The 16,062-nt window shown below is 35.0% G+C and overlaps 1 protein-coding gene across 2 annotated transcripts; it reads right to left on the reverse strand.

Moving 5' to 3' along the window:
* Nucleotides 1-5,172: 5,172 nt before the first annotated feature.
* Nucleotides 5,173-8,735, reverse strand: CPR12 (cuticular protein RR-1 motif 12). 2 transcript variants are annotated; one of them, XM_013307764.1, is made up of 4 exons: nt 8,702-8,735; nt 7,658-8,447; nt 6,459-7,406; nt 5,173-6,350 (listed from the first exon to the last, which is right to left on the reverse strand). In XM_013307764.1, exons 1-4 carry the CDS (start codon nt 8,708-8,710, stop codon nt 5,344-5,346), a joined length of 2,754 nt encoding a protein of 917 aa, XP_013163218.1. In that variant the 5' UTR covers nt 8,711-8,735; the 3' UTR covers nt 5,173-5,343. The 2 variants fall into 2 exon arrangements, with proteins under 2 accessions (XP_013163218.1, XP_013163217.1); XM_013307763.1 differs by having other exon boundaries at nt 5,173-7,406.
* Between the last annotated feature and the right edge of the window lie 7,327 nt (nt 8,736-16,062).

Genomic DNA, 16,062 nt, shown 5'->3' on the forward strand with positions numbered 1-16,062 from the left:
ATATTTCATTCTCTTCTGACCTTGCTTAGAACTATTCCAATACTTTGGCCCTTGTTTTTAAAATAGATAAAGTGTCACGATCTCTGAATACTGATTAAAACCGCCCCAATTACTTTCAGGACATTAAAGAAACAGCTAAGATGGAAGTTTTCTAAAAGAGAAACTAAGTTGTAAACTACTTCTCTGTCTTCTAGTTGACGATGACACCGGACAAATTCTATGTTACTTTATGAAAATCTCAAACGAAAGTTTAATTAATTCAAAAGCTTGTAAACTGAATAACTCCCTTTTACTTTGAGGCGGATGCAATTTTTTTTAATTACAACAAAAACATCTTCCATACATATAATTAATTAATACAGAATTTTCTTACATTCTTAGCGAATTGATATAAAATTTAAAATATTTAATAATAATTTAAAAGTATATTATTCGATTAAAACTCGCTCTAATTGTATTTAAATTACTTTACAAGTAAAATAGTGTAATTAGTGAGATGATACAGATTTTTTTCTTCAAAGGTCAAAACAGATTGATATTGGTGATTACATCGCTAAATTGCTAAAATGGCCTACGGGGTACAGTTGAGGAAATCCGCGGTGCACTAACATGGTTCATGTACCGCGACAAACTTCGCTCCTTCTTAGAAATAACTAACTGGGTAGCAATTTTAATACCGCCAGTTTCCCCGACTGTACATATATATCGACCTCGAATGGTATGCAGGAATTAAATGCAATTTGTTTAATCACATAATATTTAACTTAAATATTCACGTGAGATAAAAGAAAAATTTAAACCATTAAAAATCATAACATGGACTGCTTCAATGATAGGGACAGATTAAATCGGTCTGTGCACAGCTGCCAGCATTTTTTTCGGCGACTACAAACCGCGGTTTGCGTATGGCTACCATTAACTACGCATGAAGCTTGAACTAGTTAACTACCAACAGCAGCAACCCGTGTATCTCAGCCCTTATAGTGTAAAGATTTTTTTATTCATAAATTATCTTAATGGTGCAAATCTGTTATAAAGAAGGTTTATTACTTTTTTATGTCACATGTGCGACGGTATTTCATATCAACTTCAGCAAAAGGACATTCATAAATCAACGCATCTTTTCCTACAAAATTCAACAATATAAAGACCAGAGAAGCTTCTTAAAGGTTATAGGAATTAAACAGTCTGGAAGAAAACACAAGCTACTAATTATTATTTTTAATTTCGTGAGGACAGAGTCGCGGGCGACAGCTAGTCAGTATAAATATAGCTCCGATACATCAAAGGTATCCTGGAATTCACCCACTGCATTAACTTTTCATAATCAGTTCGACCATCTCACGAATGTATTGTGCTGCCCACACAATATCAAACACCTCTTCTTTTACCAAATGTCACGGCCAAGAGTGTAATTGACATCAGTTTAAATGAGTCACACAATGATATCCATTAGTTAAATACACTATAGCATTGTGAGATGAAATGTATGCAATCGCATGGCCTTAATAGACCATCTTCTTAATTTAAGGTAAATTTAAATCATCACAAAGCTGTTGATCGGTTGAATACTGACAGTAAGTTTTCACTGTTGTGATACTAGTATCAAACAATATAAGCCTTATAATGCTTATAAAGAACAAAAATGTTATATAGGTTGTCCCAAAAGGTTACGTACATAGGAAGGGGGATGATAGGGGTGGTCACAAGGGTCACCAGAAAAATAAAATAAAAATTCCCCTTAATACCCAGTATTAAAAAAATTAAATGGCATTTTTTAAAAAACTTAAAAATTTTACACCTTCTGGGGTAATTTTAATTTTCTTTAAAATATTTGTTAGTTGTATTGTTTTTTTATTTCATATTGATAAAGGGTTATTGAAGATAACATAATAGCTTTTTTTCTTTCTATGTACGTAACCTTTTGGGACACCCTGTATTTGACGATAGTGACACTCACGTTTAGATTTAAGCCAGCTTTACTTACTTTAGTTTTACTAAAGGTATGTAACCGGCTCTAAATACGAGTACTAGTATAAAGCGCTTAGGTTACAAATCTTAGGGCGCAATTACAACAGTCGATAATTCGTCTGATATGCAGGGAGTCTTGCCGGACCAACGACTAATGAAAATGATGTAAATCAAACGTCGTGTGGGGACTCAGCTGACGAATATATTGCGCGGTAAGGTAAAGTAAGACTGACAAACGCATGTAGGTACTAACAAGTAAAATAAATGGGTTTCGCTTGCGTGAAAAGTGGGCCTAGCACGAATATTTGTGACAATGGTATCGTCATCGTCAATTATGTCAAAATTAGAATGAGATTTTTCGTGTGGTATACGCGATTAACTTTTCGATGTCGACACGATGACAAATGTCACAAACATTCGTACTAGGCTCACAGGAAATTTCTCGCAACACGCATGGGATACGATGGAATTGCGCCCTTAAGGTATCGCAGCTAAGCTGAGATTTGCATAGAAAATAAAATGCTATTTTTTGCACATACTTATGATAGAATAAATGAGCAAGGGTCTATTAAACCTCTAATAATATTAACCTCCACACGCAACCTCTATATAACAATAATCAGTCTGACATTTAAACGAAAAGTGCGTGATAAAATCAGCAATCACAACCCGAGTATTGCTAAGTTGACCCTAGATCTAGACATCTCAAACCTCGATTATTGTACGAATTTGGTACAAAAAAGTATCCTAAACAAATAAACTAATTTTGACCAATATGTTGTCTTTTGATGAGTTTGCTTCCCCTGTATGTATGTATGAATTTTTATTGATAAATACGATGTGAAATCATTGTACAAGTTAAAGTTAATTTACTGAACAAGTTCGTAAAGTTAATTTAAAAAAAATGTCTATAATTTATGGTCGAATTTTGACCAACAGGCAATTATTAGTATTCAAATTATTATTATATTTATTTAAATTCATAGATATAAATAAAATTTAACTGCAACCTTAACCATAACCATAACGTCAACCTTAACCATAACGTCAACCTTAACCATAACGTCAACCTTAACCATAACGTCATCTTAATTTAAACAATTAATAAAATTGAAGTTTCTCTATGTAAATTATACATTACTTATAACGAGAAATCAACTTGTAAAAGTTTTGCCTGTCTGTCTATCCGTAAGTCCGCGTTTACTCCGAAGCAATCTCCAAAACGGCAGGTTTGATTTTTGAGAAAAAAAAGCTAATGTATTGCGTAAAAATGATAGGATACTTTTTAAATTTTGCGCTGACAAAGTCGCGGGCGAACGCTAGTATGTACAATTAACATGTCATTATGGTCTCTTTATAATTAGTTTTTAATCAAAGTAGCAACATTAGGTGAAAAAATATGCAACATATGTGATGCGCAATTATGTATGTTGAAAGTAATTAAGATGTATATAAATTAAGACATAGCGCCTCAATTACACGATAGCGCCAATAACTCAATTATTTTTATGATGTACTAAACATAAAGTTAAGGGTTCGACACCAGAATTCCTCTAGTGACGTTAAACTTTAATTTTAAAATTGTACAGTTGGCGAAGAAGAAAAAAAAGTGAATGAAAATAAATCCCAGTCGAGGACATTTATTTGCTACCCACCTGTGATTTTTACCTTAAATTAGCTCGGAAAGTTGCCCAACATATGAAATTATAGATCTTGTTTCAGTTTTCTGTACAATATTCAATACATGGGAAGGTAATTAAATTCCTTGACTATAAACAATAAATGCGACATCACTTAAATATTGTACAAAACAAGTTTATGCGAAATATTAATACGATGAATAATGAGGTTAATGTACATAGTATGTCTTCATCGCTGTAAATATGCCACGTATGAGCAAGTTAGATGATGTATGGATGTGTTTGCAGGGATTATATATCAATAGTGTGTCTCAATTTTGTTGTTTTTGATTTATAAATCTGTACTAACTGTCTCCTGGGACTTTATCCGCGAATTAAAAGAAAAACTGAATTAGTCTATGTGTTTTCCCAGTTCATATTTTACAACTATGTCAAATTTCAGCGAGATTCATGCTGCAGTTCTGGAGATACCTTCTAAAAATATCCATCCATCCATCATTGGAGATATTCGCATTTATAATTATGAAATATGATATTTAATTTAAAAATAAAAAAGTTATTATTTCAGTATTGACTTTAAACTTTGTATTTTATATATATTTAACTAGCTGTCGCCCGCGACTCCGTCCCCGCGGAATTAAAAATAAAACCTAACAAGTAGCCTATGTATTCTTCCAGACTAATTTCTATATGTATGCCAATTTTTTTCTAAATCTATTCAGCCGTTCGGAAGATACCTTCAAACTAACTTCCATCCATCCATCCATCTAAACATTCGCATTTATAATATTATTCATGTATTTTTCATGAGTTTAAAGCATTGTAAAAGTACAATTATATTTGCTGTCACCTATTTATATGGATTACGTAATACAAATGTCTCATACAGGGATACGGATTCACAAAAAGGTCAAGACGATTTTAATAGCTTTTGTCCCACATAAGGGCCCCGACAATGCGCACGAAAAGTCAAGGCTTCGCCGATCCTGTGTCGGAACGAGCTTTGAACTTTTATATCGTAACTAAGTCATCCAGTCACAAGAATTTATCTGATTATGCAATAGATTAACTGCAGAACACAGAAGCTTTAATTGGTCCCAAAGAAGCCCTTAATGCAGGCATAATTAAATTTAGAACAAAAAACACGAAACTCTGGAGAAATTGAAAATCTATTTGTAATTTTTTTTATTCTACTAAAATAACTATATAACGGATCTATTTATGGCATTATTATTTAGTGAGTTTATGGATTTTTTTATTTATATATTAGTTATATTTGTCGGAACTCGTAAGGTCCATTTAAATATAAAGCTCAATTTATTTTTAACTATTATAAATCAGAGTGCATCGTCCTGTAGTTATGCAAAAACAATTGCGTCTCTGAGGTAAGCAGTGGTTTTCTGCACGATTCTCACACAACCATTGTGCTTTATCTGAATACACATGTCTGTTGGTACAAGTATTAGGTAGTTAATCATCTTTCCAGTTCAAATATCACATAGTATTAAGTTTCTTGCGAATATTATTTAAGGTATTGTAAGTAAATAATACTACAGTATACATTTGTCGACTTTTATTCAAAAATTATATTTTACAAACACACAGATGTTTTTTTCCTAAAAGTCAAACAATTTGCTTTTCACAATTCATTATAAGCTATGTACGTTTTTTTTTAATTTTTCTATTTGCCGATCCATTTCTTAATCTAAAATTGCACTACGATCCTTTGGCCTCAATATTTGTATCCTTCCTCGGGACTATAGCTGGGAGGCTGACGAGGACCACCGAATTCTTGACCTGCACCCTGGTTGGGTGATGGAGATCCTCCAAATCCAGGACGTTGAGGCTGGCTGCCTTGGCTAGGCTGAGACCCAGGCCTATTGTATTGATATCCGGAATCACTAGTTGAACCAAATGAGGATTGATTTCCACCAGGCCTGTATGAAGTTCCCTGTCCCTGTCCATTGCCCGATGAAGATGGTGTAGTCCCACCAGGTTGGTATTGTGAAAGTCTACCATTCACGGACCCCGAACCGGGCTGGTTGCCGCCGGGCCTGTTAGAACTAGGTTGGAAGCCTAACCCTTGCCCGAAAGATCCAGATGAACCCGATCCAGATTGTGTATTAGTTTGTCCAGGTCGATTACCACCAGAAGGAAAAGATCCCTGTGGACGATTATACTGGTAACCTGTCTCTTTTTGACCATTTCCAGAGCCCTGTTTGTTAAATTGATTGCCTTGACCTGATTGTCCTCGAGAACCTGATCCTATTCCAAAGCTACCTTGCCCTTGGGCTCCAGCAATCTGGCCAAAGGCACCTTGACCCTGTTGTCCAGCAGTCTGTCCAAAAGCACCTTGTACTTTCCCTCCAGCACTCTGTCCATAGTTACCTTGTCCTCGAGCTCCAGCACTTTGTCCTGACGTTCCCTGTCCTTGACTTATTTGTCCGAATACTCCCTGACCTCCAAAGCCTCCTTGTCCTTTGGTTCCAGCAGATTGTCCAAAAGCACCTTGTCCTGCTTGTCCTTGTGTACTAGCAGCCTGTCCAAAGCCGCTTTGACCCTGTGATCCTGCAGTCTGCCCAAAGCCTCCTTGTCCTTTCCCACCAACAGTCTGCCCAAAGCCTCCTTGTCCTTTTCCACCGGGGGACTGTCCAAAGCCACTCTGACCTTGAGATCCAGTAGTTTGTCCATATCCACCCTGACCTTGGGATCCAGTAATTTGTCCATATCCACCCTGACCTTGGGATCCAGTAGTTTGTCCATATCCACCCTGACCTTGGGATCCAGTAGTTTGTCCATAGCCAACCTGACCTTGGGATCCAGTAGTTTGTCCATATCCACCCTGACCTTGGGAGCCAGTAGTTTGTCCAAAGCCACCTTGTCCTCGCGTCCCAGCACTTTGTCCGAAGGCACCTTGTCCTTGCGTTCCAGAAGACTGACCAAAGCTACTTTGTCCACCAGTCTGTCCAAAAGTACCCTGTCCTTGAGAACCGGCTGTCTGTCCAAAAGCACCCTGGGTCTGTGAGCCTTGTCCAGGTTGACTACCAACAGAAGAGGAAGAACCTTGTGGACGATTATATTGATAGCCCGACTCTTTTTGGCCGTTTCTTTGTTGATTATATTGGTTAGCTAAACCACTTCCAATACCGCTTTGTCCTTGTGAATCCGTGGTCTGTGCAAAGACACCTTGTCCTGTCGTTCCGGAAGCTTGACCAAAGACACCTTGGCCTTGCGTTCCAGCACTCTGTCCAAAAGAACCCTGTCCTTGAGAGCCACTTGTCTGTCCAAAACCAGCTTGTCCTCGTGTTCCAGCGGTCTGCCCAAAAGCACCTTGCCCACCTTGCCCCTGCGCTCCAACATTCTGTCCATAGCCACCCTGTGCTTGTGATCCACCATTTTGTCCAAAGGTACCTTGTCCTTGTGAACCAGTGCCTTTTCCGAAGTTACCTTGACCCCGTGGGCCACTACCTTGCCCAAACACACCCTGTCCTTGTAAGCCAGAAGTCTGCCCAAAAGTACCTTGAGATGCAGTATTTTGACCAAAGGTCCCTTGCCCTTTCGTTCCAGTACCCTGTCCGAAGGTACTCTGTCCTTGAGAACCAGTCGTCAGTCCAAACACTCCTTGTCCCTTAGATCCAGTTTGACCAATAGTAGTTTGCCCTTGTGAACCACCGCCGTAAGTGTAACCTTTCTGATCAGTTTGTGTACGTTGTCCTTGGAAACCTTGACCTTGTACGGAGCCCGAAGTAGTTCCATAATTAAGTTCGTTTGAATCCTCTTCAGGTCGATAAGCACCTAAAGAGAAATAAAATTTGTTAGATATAACATAGATTTATAAATCTATATTAAAATTGCAAATGTTTGAAAATATTCCCTAAATATCAGCTAGTAATTTTTAAGTTAATATTTTAAATCATATATACGTTTTCTTATTCTATGGCAGACAAAATGCTTTAAGCAAAAATTTTAGTAATAAATTAGCAAATTATAACTTAATACCGGTACGTTAGTAATCCATTTATATTTTTTTTAGTTTAAAAATTTACCTTCTTGGGTCCCGGCAGCTGCGGCCCTGGCGTTTTCCTCGATAGACTTAAGAATTTCTTCAGGAATTGGAGGAGGTGTAGGCAAATGATCTCCTTGTGGTTGGAAACCATTTTCGTCAGCAGTGTAGGTCACACTTATTTTTTCACCCTCGTCTGACGTGTATGAGAATGCACCCTGTGCCTTGACACCATTCGTGGCTACACCAGATTCTTCGGCAGATATACCGTTAGAAGTTTCAAAACTGTACGAGTACCTTTCACCGTCGTTTTCATTTTCGTATCTTAGAATTTGGGCATTCCTTTCAGCTTCACTCTGAGCGCGTTGAGACTGGTATGCCTGCGTAAACGAGTTTGAACCTTGACCTCCTTGTCCGAAGGTGGCAGTTTGCTTAAATCCACTTTGTGCACTTTGAACTGATCCCGAACCAGAACCGAAAGTCTGTTTATTCGCTAATCCATTTTGTCCTGTTCCAGTTGGTGATTGACCAAATCCTGATGTGCCGCCGTTTTGGCCAAATAATTTTGATCCTATAGAGCCGGTACCTGGACGGAATCCATTTGATCCGAAGTCAGTACCAGAGGATTGAGATGTCTGACCGGGGCCAGCACCATTTTGTCCAAAACCAGGTAGTTTCGGAAGTGAATCGCCGCCCAACGGCCCGTTTGATGACCCAAACGGAACGTTCAGGTCTTTGGAGCTTCCACCGGATGATGCTGCATTTATTGGCGGCAAATAACTGCGGTCCAACTTGTCGGCGCAGCCATATGCTATGACTGAAATTACTAAAAGCTGAAACAAACATAAAACTGAAATTAGAAACGTTTAATTATATACTTTTTTTATTTGTAATAAAAATCTATATATAGATTATAATAATCCCAGTTTTTTTTCGATAATGCTGAATAATCTGCATTAATGCTGTATATTTTATATCAAAAATTTCTAAATTAACAAACAACAAATTATGGATTAATGAACTTGAATTTTGAAAAAAAAATGTGCTTATAAATAGTTGTTCATTTAATTAAATAAAATGTAATTACCAGCTTCATTTCAAGCTGTACACTTTGCAAGGGTCTAGCTCCGAATGTGATGGCAGACTGAAACCGATCCTATATTTATATCAAACAAAATTCGTTCACCTCACTTCGTTACCTAAAACCGTACTCACGGTCCTAACCTTTGACTGACTGAGTGAAGATTCACAAGTGCATTTCAATGTGTGCGTACATGTTGCAAAATTTCCCGATCGATATCCACTTTACACTAATTACTATGTATATATCTTTTATAGTCACACTCTATTATTTTTACGCTGATATTTTTATTGTAAACCTTTGTTTGAATAGCATTTTTATATAACTTTAAACTTTCGTCGTTGTTATTGTTCGTAAAAAAGCGATTCTTACCACGATTAAGATGTTTGAGCTCTCAATATTTCGGCACAGTTGCGTGTGCCATACCGAAAGAAGTATATTAGCATTTTTTATTTTTAAATAATATACTGTCTTATATTCAGCCAGTCTCTAATAAAATCAAGAAATAATCATGTTATATTAGCGAATTTAAGAAAATTGCTTAAAACCATCGAATATTCGTTAATTTTAAATAGATTAATTAATTGAAAAAGGAATTCATTTTTTTCAATCAAATTTATTACAATAAGCTTTGTACTTAATTTGAACAGTTTAAACCTTACTTTTTTTTGCACGACATTGAAGCCTAAGTACCTAATTACTAGTTTACGAGGTAAAAACCTTTGGTTTAACACCTAATAAAAATTTTAACAAATTGTTTTAATAACGACATAATATTTACAACATAATTTTTGAAGTTATTATAGAATTTAAAAAGGAAACTGAATGTTATTTTTAAAAGATTCCTTAAATTATATTTATTGCCTCTTATAAATTGTTTTAGTATTTTGGAGTCGTATAGCAACCTGGAGACGAAAATAATAAGGCGTCGTCAGATGCTCTGTTCAGGTATCTTAAAAAGTGAGGTTATGTTATGTCCCATTTCGCTGTCATTAATCCCCACATAAAGACTTGGGTCTACAAATTTAATAGTAACTAGATCATAGTCAATCATGTAGGCTCAGAGATATGGGATTAATCTTCAAGACAATTTCAAGGATTCAATTCAAGACTTGATCCTATCTGTCCATCTCACTTTCTCTCTCTCTCTCTCTCACTAATAACGATATTCTCTTGCTATAGTCATCCTACTAAATGCGAATGTTTAGATGGATGTTTGTTTAAAGGTATCTCCGGGACAGCCCAACGGATTTTGATGAAATTCGGCACACATATAGAATATAGTCTGGAAGAAGACATAGGTTACTTATAAGGGTTTATTTTAATCCATTCATCCATCTATTCACCCAAACATTCGCTTTTATAATATTAGTAAGATTGTAACGCATTTGTGAAGGGTCATGTCAGTCGGCGACATTGCGTTGTCAATATTGCACGAGTTCGTGTATCGGCTGACCTGAGTCGCTTCAGCTGTCAGTTCTGAGCGAACTTCTGCGTCACGTTCACACAAAAATAATCTAAAACAAATATAGCAAATTGCGGTTTACACTTAAGTGTTTATATAATTTGATCACGTTTTTTTCATATATAATTATATTACACTGTAATCTTTATTAGCAATATTGAGAGTTAAAGGATTGTATTTAATGGTAAAGGAAATCCTGTTCAAAAATTAACGAAAATGAACTCATAATCAACAAAGATATTTTTCGATTTTGAATAGATGACAAATGCTTGACAAAAGACCTTAAAACATTGTGTTTCAGCAAAGCTTTGTAAAAATCTTACTAATATTATAATTGAGAATGTTTGGATGGATAGATTTTTGTTAGAAGGTATCTCTAGAACGGCTCAACAGATATCGCTGAAATTTAGCATAGATGTAGAACATAGTCAGGAAGAACACATAGGCTTTTAGAGTTTTTTTTTTTTAATTTCGCGAAAACAGAGTCTCAGGCCACAGCTAGTTGAATAAAACAGTAAAATATTCTATTCATAATTATTTTTTTCCAGTAATTCGTAAAATAAGAGTGGTAGAACCCGCTTTAACATCTTTGCACGAATTGGTCAGGTTCGCCCGGTGAAATACCACCACCACAAAGAAAACAGGCGTGAAGTGGAAGCAATTCCGCGTTTCGTCTGATAAGTGTGCGTCCCGGAGGCTTAATTTAGTCGTCTTTCCCTTCCCACCCTTTTCTTATAAGGAAAAGATGGGAAGTGGAAGTGGACTTTCCGGATGAGATAAAATATTTTCTTTCTGTGCATCCTCTCCTCCGTCGATTAAAGGTAGGCAACGCATATGCAATTGCGTATGCCTATGGGCAACGGTCACTTCGCTATTTCAGCGATTTCAGGTGGCCGCTCGCTCGTTTGCCACCTTATAATATAAAAAATAATAATAATAAATCAATGCAAAACTTCGAATAAATTTTATATTGTTGATTTTATTTCATGTCCGTTGTATATATTGCATCATTTACATTAACAATTTTACTAAAGTTCACTACGTATTTGAAATCCTCAATTCCATCTAATTGGACCGTCAATCTGATCACAGATAATCATGTCTTCTTTAAATAATGTTATGCCTTTTGTAATCTGAAGTAGTATTATAAATTACAATAGTTTAAAAGACCTAGAACTCATATCTAGATTTAACAATTAAAATTTGAAATTGATGGTTTATGTATGAGATATGACTGAACAATATATCAATAGTAATTACTTGGAAGTAGAACAAATGGAGTCGTGAACTTAAAAGGAGTTGAAGATGTAAGGGTAACAAAGAACACAACAATTAAAGAATTATCATCATCAGCTCACTATATGAGGGGCTCGGAGCCTACCCTAAGGTGGGGGTGTCTATGCCATAGTCAATGATGACCCAGTGCGTGTTGACTTCATACATATCTTTGCATTTCTTCGCAGATATGTGCAGGTTATATCACAATGTTTTCCTTAACCATAAGTAAGTCGGATAAATGTACATGTGAACACATTAGTACATGGCAGGATTCGAACCCAGGACCTGCAGATTGCAAGTCAAGTAATTTAACACCTGAGCCACCGACGCTTAAAGACATGATAATTAGGAATGCAAGCAAAGAGCTTTAAAATGCATAAAAGAAACCCCGTTGTCTTTGTTTGCAACTATAGTTTACAGATGTGATTATTACTGGCAACACTGAATAAATCGAAAATAATACTAACCATAGATAAATAGAAGTCCAAAATGCTACATAAATTATATTACGTCGAGCATTCTAAACATTTTAGTATACGATCGAGCAAACTTATCCAAGTATTCAAATCGATTTTATTGTTAACAATCTATAAATCGTAAAGTACAGAGAATATCGTGATTTTATATTTTTAAATCCCTACCAGAGACATTTACAATTGGTAATCTTCGCGGTTCATCTGCTTTACGGCATGAGAAATTATTTTAAAATACCAGTTTGTTAACGTGTACATTCAACCATAGATTTATAACTCACTAGCTGTCGTCCGCGACTCCGTTCGCGAGAAATTATAATAAAAATTAGTAAATAGCCTATGTGTTCTTTCAGACTATGTTCTACATGCCTGATAAATTTCATCGAGATCCGTTGAATTGTTCTGGAGATCATCAAACAAACATCAATCAATAACCACCTAAACATTCGCATTTATAATATTAGTAAGATTTAACTATCTTTAGATATTAGACCATTGAAGATGTTCTGTATACTAAAATTGTATTTAAATCATTTTCTAATGACATCTCATTTAGATTTTGAATTTATTCTGTACACACATAAAACAAATGCCTGTCTGAAACATCAACGTACAGCTTAAACTTCTAAACGTGTAAATTGGATGTACGTTGAGATTTTCGTTATTAATTATTAATTAAAACGTCAATAGCCTAATGGTTAAGGATACGGATTTCCAATCACGAGGTCGGGGGTTCGAATCCCGCCATTCGACTATTGTCGTAAACCATATCCTAGCACAAGCCTAGAGCTTAGTTGGAAAAAGAAATATTAGTAAATTTACTAAAAATCTGCTAATATTTTCATAATATATTTATTATTTTTTTCCCAAGAGATAGAATTCACAGTGGTCATCGTTATAGGTTCGTTTTATGCACATTTTTACATCTTTGTCTACGATTCAAATGTAATACTTCTTTTCGTATAGCAGATTTCCAGTTTCAACGATATATTTGTCTTTACACTCAAACATATAGGTTAGTTTGCGTAACAAATATTCTTGTAATCTTTACGTTCTTTAGTTTTATATATCTAAGAGATTTTTAAAGCAAATACTTTTGCTCAGAAACTATAGAAAGGATATTTTTATGCTATATTATTTTTTTATATATATAATGTGCATATATATATATATATATACGCACATTTTAAAAGGATTTTTCAATTTACATTCCATTATAAAGGATTAAAGTTTTTGTATTTTCATAAAAAACTTGTCCTTTCCCAGTTTTACTTTATTTTAAATTGATATAAATAGTTCTAATAATTTATAATCTTTTCTCTATGCAGATAAAGTCGCGGACGGTTACTTGTTTATATCGGCTTCTCCTAAGTACATAAATTCATTGCAGTAATTTGCGCAAATAATAATATCCCATCTGTCACTGTCAAGCTTTAAAGTTTCTTTATAAAACTTATTTCTAAAGTCTTCATCAAATAAAAGAATAAAAACGTATGGGTCTTGTAAACAAAGAACATTTTTCTCAACCAGAATTGCCAATCAAGCTCATAGCTTATAGACATCGATGTCAGAGCCACCTAATGACGATGGGAGGAGATCGAAAATCCTAAGCAGCATATCTCGGGACCTTGATTGGCATCAGATACCGCTGGCGTGACGCCGTAGAGTTGGACCTGTGGGAGGTACAAGAGATGGACTGGCAGGAGAAAGGGAAAGACAGGCGACTTTGACGATCTCTTGTGTCAGAAGTCAAGTCCCACTTTGGGTCGCTGCACCAGCGGAGTAAGTAAGAACTGCAACAGAGTTCCTTTGTGTACATAACTCATACAACATGAACGCTAAGGGCCTTCATTAGTAATAACATAACAACTTTGATTTCGACTAATACTTCCGTATATCTGTTATGGAACCCTAAAATTATATATCAGTTCAATAAGTTTCGGCAGTTAAGGCTACAAATAAATTCTCTGTATTGAAGTTCAATGACCTTTAACTTAAATCTTCCAATAGTTTTATCGTAAGCTCTTGATGTATGTGAACCGCCCTCTCAATTGTGATCTTCAAATCTTATCAAGTATAAATCGTATCAAATATTTTAAAAGACGATAGAACCATAATACTATGAATTTGATTTGAAAACATTAACATAACGTAAACGTAATAAATGTAAAGCTATTATAATGTGCGTTTCAAAGAAAAAGTGTCAAATTGTATACGTGTCAATGACCTTGAAAATAAAAACGAAAATTTATTTCTCCGTAAATATTTTTAAACTGTTTATTTTGTTTCGATTTGAGAACAATGAGGCGACAATTTTAATTTTAAATGTAAAGTAATTTTCTTTTTTTTATAAAAATAACAATATAGTATAATTTAACAACATTTTTTTCCATATTTGCTTTTAATATTAATTGTTTTACGTATTATCTGAATACATTATAAATATACTTGTTTTTCAAACTGCATAGTTTCCTGATAAGATAAAAAAAATATTTTAAATAGTTTGTCGCCATTATCCTTTAGTATTTTTATATCCACCTTTATATCTTTTTTGCTTTTAGTACAAGATGGCGACGCTAAGACGATGAACATCGCTAAAACAATGAGGTAACCACTATCCATAGATAACAAAGAGTTAAGTAGATCCAGAAAGGTTTTTTAACTAAATAAAAGCTAAATGAATGTCAGCAATTATAATGTCTCTATTATGTTCTAGATTTTCTATTTTGGGTGTAAATATTATTTTAGTTGTAATATTCCAAGGTAGATTTTGTTATTAAAAATCATAAAAATTTTTCATCTTATTTACATCAGAACAAAGTAGTGTGATGTCTATTTTTTTATAGCCCTATGGACAAGAAGATAAAGTTTAAAATAAATATGATTAAGTTTATTTCCGATTGGTAGAACAAATTTTCTCGTTTAATTGTTTCTCGATTGTTTAATAAATGCAAATAGCAATTTAACAGTAATACTTTATTGCGTATATTGCTACTTCAGTTGATTAATCTTAGGTACTAATATTATTAGTGTGAATGTTTGGATTGATGTTTGTTAGAAAATATCTCCAGAACGGCTGCATGGATCTTTTTGGAATTTTTCACAGATGTAGAACATAGTCTGGAAGAACACATAGACTACTAATTAAGTTTTTATAATACAGTGCAGACAGAGTAGCGGGCGACAGCTAGTAGATATAATTACAATGTTAAAATGTTTTGTCAGTGTATGTACGTAGTTACATTTGTAACCGCTCCCACTAGGTCGCAGTCTTTTGTTTACTATACTGTAATTAACAGAACTCTAGCAAAGCAATAAAGCTTGAATCATCTATTGTCTGACATTTCACAATTTCTATATGTTCATCTTTAAACAATATGTTCATTCATGATATTTCGATGTCAAGAATTTGGGTGCATTTACTCGTTTGTTATGAAACCGCAAATAACAAACGATAACAAACTATGATTTTAAAAAGCTAAACTATCCTACTACTAGCTTACCAGAATATATAACCAGGTATCTGAATTCACTTCCTTTTTTAAACAAGCAACCGGCCACCTAAATTCGTCGAAAGAAGCGGACGCACAGACACAGGATAAGAGTTTTCTGTGCGTCACCTCACCCTTCATATACCTTCCCATCGTTCCCTTAGTAGAAAAGGGTAGGACGACATTAACTAGGCTTTATGTACGTACACTCATCACAATAAACGGGGAATTGCTTCCACATCACACCTGTCTTCTGTGTAGTCGTGGTATGGCACCGGTCGAGCCGGCCCCTTCGTGGAATTGGTGTTATAGTTTCGAACGTCTACCACTGTTAGACACATCTTCTTTCACACAATCTATCCACATATTCTGTTCTTCTTCTCACCTTCTCTTCTTTTTACCGTCTCTCATATAAACATTTCTAAAGACTCCAGGACAGGTTTGTGTAATATGTTTGCGTTTGTATCATCGGAATGTACCAAATTATAGTTAATTCAAAAATTATATATGATAGATTGCGTGTGAAATATGAAATGGTCAAATTACTAACATAAGTATGGATAACAAAAAAGAACTAGCCACTTATATTGTCAATTTATTTTGTAATTATAGTATTGGTCAATGCGATGAACAGTTAGAAAAAACTTATTACAAGTCTTA

This window comes from Papilio xuthus, unplaced genomic scaffold (assembly GCF_000836235.2).
Source record: "Papilio xuthus unplaced genomic scaffold, Pxut_1.1 DF828142.1, whole genome shotgun sequence".
In the NCBI taxonomy this organism is placed as follows: Eukaryota; Metazoa; Arthropoda; class Insecta; order Lepidoptera; family Papilionidae; genus Papilio; species Papilio xuthus.